General features: G+C 32.7%; 1 protein-coding gene across 1 annotated transcript; it reads right to left on the reverse strand.

Moving 5' to 3' along the window:
• Positions 1-789: 789 nt before the first annotated feature.
• Positions 790-1,341, reverse strand: LOC139853815 (uncharacterized). The gene has a single exon (XM_071843170.1). The coding sequence runs from the start codon at positions 1,339-1,341 to the stop codon at positions 790-792; it is 552 nt and encodes a 183-aa protein (XP_071699271.1).
• Between the last annotated feature and the right edge of the window lie 6,337 nt (positions 1,342-7,678).

A 7,678-nucleotide genomic window follows, 5' to 3' on the forward strand; every position in this document is an offset into this window, starting at 1 on the left:
GTTTACATTTTAAAACTTAATTTGGCGTAATCCATTTATGCACCAACATTTATCAAACGTCCTAAATGACATATCTAAATATCAATTGAATCAAGTGTTACTTAATTTGAAACTATATATGTATCTTCAATATTCGTAACCACGTTTTAAATACACGTTGTAAGTTATCTACATATTTAACAACCAATATTCCATCTTACATTATTCAATCAAAGACAACTTAAATATTCGAGTTCTATTATATCGTAAAGCGTTTTCATACATTTGAAACTAAACCAAATGATTACTATGTAATTTAGTCTTCCACTAACTTTTGCCTAATTCTTGATAATAGACACATTTGTTCTTACTCGTAAATTACTCTATCATTTTCCGGATATTGTTAAAAAGGGAAAGATTTCTTAAATCAAAGTGGACCTCTCATCAGAGACTTGTAATCATAATTCAATCATTAAATCTTATCTTTTAATTTCATCGATAAACATATTGAAACAATTACGTCCATGTAAAATATTATACATTTAATACTTTGTTAATGTTTTCAAGTTATATATATATATATATATATATATATATATATATATATATATACACACACACACACATATACATATATAATCATAACCGTTCATTTACTAGTTCGTGAATCGTCGGAGTTTGGTCGAGTTTAAATGAATGTATTAACACAGTTTAAAAAAAAAATCTTTGAGATTCAACTTACAACTTTGCTTATCGTGTCGGGAATATATAAAGATTAAAGTTTAAATTTGGTCAGAAATTTCCGGGTTGTCACATCATTTCCCTATCTCGTAATTCTTTCGTCCTCCTCCTGTAAGTTTCACACCTCTCGATCCAAGTTGTTTGCATATTATGAACGGGTTCGTAAACCCAATCATTTTTGCTTAGAGCAAAACCATTATGTTCAACAATTATGTTGTGTAAGATAATGCACGTATACATCATTTGTTTCATTACATTGACGCGATATGCCCTTGCTGGTTGTTGTCGTATATGCCAACGTCCCTGTAAAATACCAAAAGTCCTCTCAACATCCTTGCGTGCCGCTGCTTGTTTCTTCGAAAAGTACTTACGTTTTTCATCGTTTGCACTTGAAAACGCCTTAACAAATGATGCCCACCCGGGATATATACTGTCCGCTAGATAATATCCTCTTTTGTACTCAACCCCATTTGCAGTAAAAGGAATATCTTCTATTTCTTCATTAAGCATTGAGTTGAAGAGATTACTAGCGTTCAAGACGTTTAAGTCGTTGTTTGAACCCGCAACCTCAAAGAAAGCATGCCAAATCCAGTTATCATATAAGGCTACAGCTTCTAACATAATAGTTGGAACTTTGTGATCGCCTCAAGTAAATTGACCTTTCCATGCAACGGGACATCTTCCCCATGCCCAATGCATACAATTGATGCTTCCCATCATTCGAGGTAAACCGTGAATATCTTCGTGAGCTTCATACAATCTTTTGATATCTTCCGTGGTAGGCTCTCGCATATATTCATCTCTATATAAATCAATAATACACTTATAAAAGTGCATTAATGATTCACGATATGTTCGTTCTGACATTTGCAAGTACTCGTCAAAAAGATCGGGTGTATCACCATAAGCTAATTGTCGTAGAGAGGCAGTTATTTTTAAGTATGTACTAATACTTGAAATGTCCCGTTCATATTGATTATAAACGTTCCATATTAATTGATTTCGTCGCGAGGTTTTGACCTCTATATGAGACGTTTTTCAAAGACTGCATTCATTTTTATAACAACCATAACCTTTATTTTATCGATAAAGGTTTAAAAAGCATTACGTAGATTATCAAATAATGATAATCTAAAATATACCGTTTACACACGACCATTACATAATGGTTTACAATAAAAATATATTACATCAAAGTAAGTTTCTTGAATGAAGTTTTTACATAATATCATACAAGCATGGGCTCTAAATCTTGTCCTTATTTTAGTATGCAACAGCGGAAACTTTTAATAATCACCTGAGAATAAACATGCTTAAAACGTCAACAAAAATGTTGGTGAGTTATAGGTTTAACCTATATATTATCAAATCATAATAATAGACCACAAGATTTCTCATTTTTCATAAATATCATTACACTCGCAAGTGCATAAAAATCATTCATATGTTGAACACCTGGTAATCGACGTTAACTTAATGCATAGAATATCCCCAAAACAGAACCTCGTCTGTATAATAATCTCGAAGTACTAAACCATCCATAACCTGAATGGGGGTTGTTAAGCCCAATAGATCTATCTTTAGGATTCGCGTCAATTAGGGGCCATTTCCCTAATTCTTAGGCTACCAGACTTGAAGGGCGATATTCGGTTTAATAATCCAACCATAGAATGTAGTTTTGCGTACTTGTGTCTATTTTGTAAAACATTTATAAAGCTGCATGTATTCTCATCCCAAAATATTAGATTTTTAAAAGTGGGACTATAACTCACTTTCACAGATTTTTACTTCGTCGGGAAGTAAGACTTGGCCACTGGTCGATTCACGAACCTATAACAAATATGTACATATATATCAAAGTATGTTCAAAATATATTTACAACATTTTTAATACGTTTTACTGTTTTAAGTTTATTAAGTCAGCTGTCCTCGTTAGTAACCTACAACTAGTTGTCCACAGTTAGATGTACAGAAATAAATCGATATATATATTATCTTGAATCAATCCATGACCCAGTGTATACATGTCTCAGGCTAGATCACAACTCAAAGTATATATATTTTTGGAATCAACCTCAACCCTGTATAGCTAACTCCAACATTACTGCATATAGAGTGTCTATGGTTGTTCCAAATAATATATATACATAGGTCGATATGATATGTCAAAACATTTGCATACGTGTCTATGGTATCCCAAGATTACATAATATATTAGAATACATGTATAATACAATATGAGTTAGCTAGGATATGATTAATATAGATTTGTTACAATATTTCCCGTAGCTACAACAATCAAAAAATATCCAATCTTGTTTTACCCATAACTTCTTCGTTTTAAATCCTTTTTTGAGTGAATCAAATTGCTATGGTTTCATATTTAACTCTATTTTATGAATCTAAACAGAAAAAGTATAGGTTTATAGTCGGAAATATAAGTTACAAGTCTTTTTTGTAAGAGGTAGTCATTTCAGTCGAAAGAACGACGTCTTGATGACCATTTTGAAAAACATACTTCCACTTTGAGTTTAACCATGATTTTTGAATATAGTTTCATGTTCATAAGAAACATCATTTTCGCAGAAGAACAAATTTTAAATCAAAGTTTATCATAGTTTTTAATTATCAAACCCAAAACAGCCCGCGGTGATACTACGACGGCGTATGTCCGGTTTTACGGTGTTTTTCGTGTTTCCAGGTTTTAAATCATTAAGTTAGCATATCATATAGATATAGAACATGTGTTTAGTTGATTTTAAAAGTCAAGTTAGAAGGATTAACTTCTGTTTGCGAACAAGTTTAGAATTAACTAAACTATGTTCTAGTGATTACAAGTTTAAACCTTCGAATAAGATAGCTTTATATGTATGAATTGAATGATGTTATGAACATCATTAATACCTCAAGTTTTGTGGATAAACCTACTGGAAAAGAGAAAATGGATCTAGCTTCAAAGGATCCTTGGATGGCTTGAAAGTTCTTGAAGCAGAATCATGACACGAAAACAAGTTCAAGTAAGGTTTCCACTCTAAATAAGATTGTTATAGTTATAGAAATTGAATTAAAGTTTGAATATAAGTATTACCTTGAATTAGAAAGATATCTTACTGTAAATAAGAAAGATTTCTTGAGATTGGATGATCACTTGAAATGGATTTGCAAGATTGGAAGTAAGCTAGTAAGATTTCTTGAAGTGTTCTTGAATGGTTGTTTTTATGATGATTAAAGCTTGTAATTGAAGCTAAAAGATGGTGAAAATGCTTGGAGATGATCAAGTATGATGTTAGGAGTATTTTGAGAGAGAATTTGGAGTGTAAGTATGAGAAAATGGAATGAAAAAATGGGGTGAAATCATAAAAACGAAATTACTTGTTATAAAGAAAAAAAAGATCCTTAAGTTTGTTTTTATCTCATTAGTCATACAAGCTGTTAAATAATGGTTCCACATGTTTTTGACTCTAAGATGGCTGCTAAGAATGAATGATTAAAGGTGTATATACCAATAGTAAATACATCTAGAAGCAGTGTATTGTACGAGTACAAATACGGGTGTACACGAGTAAAATTGTTGATGGAAACGAATGAGAATGTAATTTTGAGCATTTTTGCTAAGTAGAAATACTTTGATATATGTCTTGAAGTCTTTCAAAAGTGTATTAATACATCTTAATACACTACATGTATATACATTTTAACTGAGTCGTTAAGTCACCGTTAGTCATTACATGTAAGTGTTGTTTTAAGACCTTTAAGTTAACGATCTTGTTAAATGTAATTAATTCATTGTTATTATACTTAAATGAGATGTTAAATTATTACATTATTATGATATTATAATGTATGAATATATCTTAATATGATATATATAAATTAAAATGTCGTTACAATGATAATCGTTACATATATGCCTCGTTTCGAAATTCTTAAGTTAGTAGTCTTGTTTTACATATGTAGTTCATTGTTAACACACTTAATGATATACTTAATTATCATTTTATCATGTTAAACATAGTGTATCAATATCTTAATATGATTCATATGTATTTAGTAAGACGTTGTTATAACGATAATCGTTATATATATCGTTTCGAGTTTCTTAATTCAATAAACTCATTTTTATGTATATCACTCATTGTTAATATACTTAGTGAGATACTTACTTATCATAGCCTCATGTTAACCATATATATATCCATATATATATCATCATGTAGTTTTTTTACAAATTTTTAACGTTCGTGAATCGCCGGTCAACTTGGGTGGTCAATTGTCTATATGAAGCACATTTCAAATAATCAAGTCTTAACAAGTTTGATTGCTTAATATGTTGAAAACATTTAATCATACAAATATAGTTTTCATTTAATATATAACATGGAAAAGTTCGGGTCACTACAATACTCAACTTGCCGTGCGCATTAACTCGTATATGAAAAATACTTAAAGTATTCCGGTAGCGGATCTTTGTGGTAGTTGAGAATATCTTCCATAATTCGGAGAAATACGCGACGCCGCATCCGAAACCTCCTTTTAAAATTATCGTCGGAGTATTTGCAACCTTCAACAAAATAGTCGGTCATAAGACGTACATGTGCGGCTTCATGTTCACGTTCTATATAACGACGTGTGTGTGAACTTTTCGCTTCATTTTCACTTTCTAACGCCTCGCTATTGATTATATCGAGCACTTGCATCAAAAACTCTTCGCTAGACGATGATGTTGAAGACATTTTTGAAAAAAAATATGTTTATTTGTTGTGAAATTGAAATAAAAAGATGTGAAAAAGGATGATAAAATGAAGAGTATTTATAGAGTATTTGGAAAAGAAAAAAAAAATAGTTTTTGACCGTTTTCAAACGGCAAAAATCTCAAACGGATCAAAAGTGCACCGTTGCCCAGCTAACGCTGGCCAACGTTAAAGGCATTTAACGCCGGTTTAACGCCGGCGGGGAGTGGGTGGCACCACCGTCCCACTGTTAAAATTGGTTAACGGCGAAAAAAGTTCTCGACTCCTGGTGCTCTAATAAAGAATTAATTAAAATAAGGCAAACTGCGTGGGACCTTGTGGTCATTTTAATCTTTTCGTTTATCTTCAGACCACACCCTATGGTTCATTACCCGCTAGTTATCCGTCATTACCCGTAATGAACCATAGGCACGGATTAGTTACCCGTCTTAGTTACCCACTTCCACCATGAATTTGGCGAAAGTTATAAACTATATGTGGGTCCCATTTTATGAAAAAGTGCATGTTTTACATAAGCTTGTTCAAAATTGTGTAGGTTGCTGAAAAAGTGATGTTGCGTGAATATATTCCAAATGGCTAGATGCCAAGCACAATTGAATCAATTTTGTAGTATTTTGGAGGTTGCTGAATATATTCCAAATGTGCAGGTTGCTGAAAAGTGATGTATTTTGGAGAAGCTTTTTTCAATCACATTTGAAACTATATGCCAAACGTACTGGTTAATGTGCATTTTACATAAGCTTTTTCCTTTGACTATATGCCAAGCAACTTTTTTATACATTATATATAAACACTACACAAACACTATATCAACAAAGCTCCGTCAATACAAACACTACATCTTCACTACAAAATGTCTAAATACCCTACACAACCTATGTAATTTGGAAGAAGATTATCTTGGAAATGGTCGCAACTTTCCACAACGTTCGTGGAGGGAGAGGGTTGAAACATGCGAACGTATGGCTAAAGAGTTACGTGATCGGGTTGTTCATCATTCACTACGAAACGATCTAATTGAACACATTTGGACGCTACCGAATAATCTCCGTGCTCGAAATGCATAATTTAGTACTTCTCGTTTTATATTATTGTTGTATGTTTTATTTATTTGTCTTTTTTATAAAAAAAAAATGTAACCGTATTTGTGTTTAATTAATAAAAGCGTTGTTTAAAAAATGTGATTAGTTGTATATTTATTAATATTTTTATGTCATTTAGAATTTAAAATAAATATAAAAGAAATAAATTAATGACGTGACAGTTAAGAGGAAGATGTTTTTTAGTTATAGGATTTTATGAATTAGTTATAGAATTTGAGTGCTGATGTGGCGCTGATGTGGCATGTTAAGAGGATGAATAGTTTAGTTACGATACGAAGTGGCATCACTATACACGTACCAAACTTTCTAAGATTCCATGTGCACTTGTTTCTTCTCTTTAATTTCACTCACCAACACCACCCTTATTTTTAGATTGATAAACAAAGAAGTTTGGGACTTCATTCCAGTTTGTCTTTTCCTTTTTAAATTCGTTTTTACTCCAACATCAATTTTTAAAGTACCCATTTTACATCCAACAAAAACTTTGAATCTATTTATGTTAAAAATCAAGAAACCGATGGTATTGGTGGTGCAAGGATGATGCCGACGCCGAGCATTACCAATTTACCATCCAACCGCCTTTTATCACCACCAAATCAAGGCCTACGTCACAGATCTAGATTGTTTATCTTCCCACACTGCCGACCTGTTATTTTTCCGGCGACACCACTATCTATACTCAAAACCGGTCGGAAGCGGTGGTTCATGGTGGTGGTTCACGTTGGTGTCTGAAAGTGGTGGCTGATGCTTGTGTAAGAAATAAGGAAGTTGTGTCTTATGTTGTTGTTTGACGCCGGTGGTTGGCGGTGGTGGTTAAGGACGGATGACGGGAACGATGAATGATTTTGCGATGGATGACGGCAGCGGTGGATGGACGACGGCAGGGATGTCGAGGGTGATGGATGTCCGCTACAATGGTGGAGGTTTTAATTTTGTTGTAGTTTGAAAATTGTTACTAAGATTTGGTGGAGCTGGATAGTTGTTTACATCGGGTAAAAAGTTGGGTCAGAATCCGTGCTAAATACAGTAGAAAATAGAAACCACCAATATTAGCCTTGTTTTTGCTCCTGTTTCAAGATCTTGGGTAATTTTTTGTTTCAAGAT

This window comes from Rutidosis leptorrhynchoides, chromosome 1 (genome assembly GCF_046630445.1).
Source record: "Rutidosis leptorrhynchoides isolate AG116_Rl617_1_P2 chromosome 1, CSIRO_AGI_Rlap_v1, whole genome shotgun sequence".
NCBI lineage: Eukaryota > Viridiplantae > Streptophyta > Magnoliopsida > Asterales > Asteraceae > Rutidosis > Rutidosis leptorrhynchoides.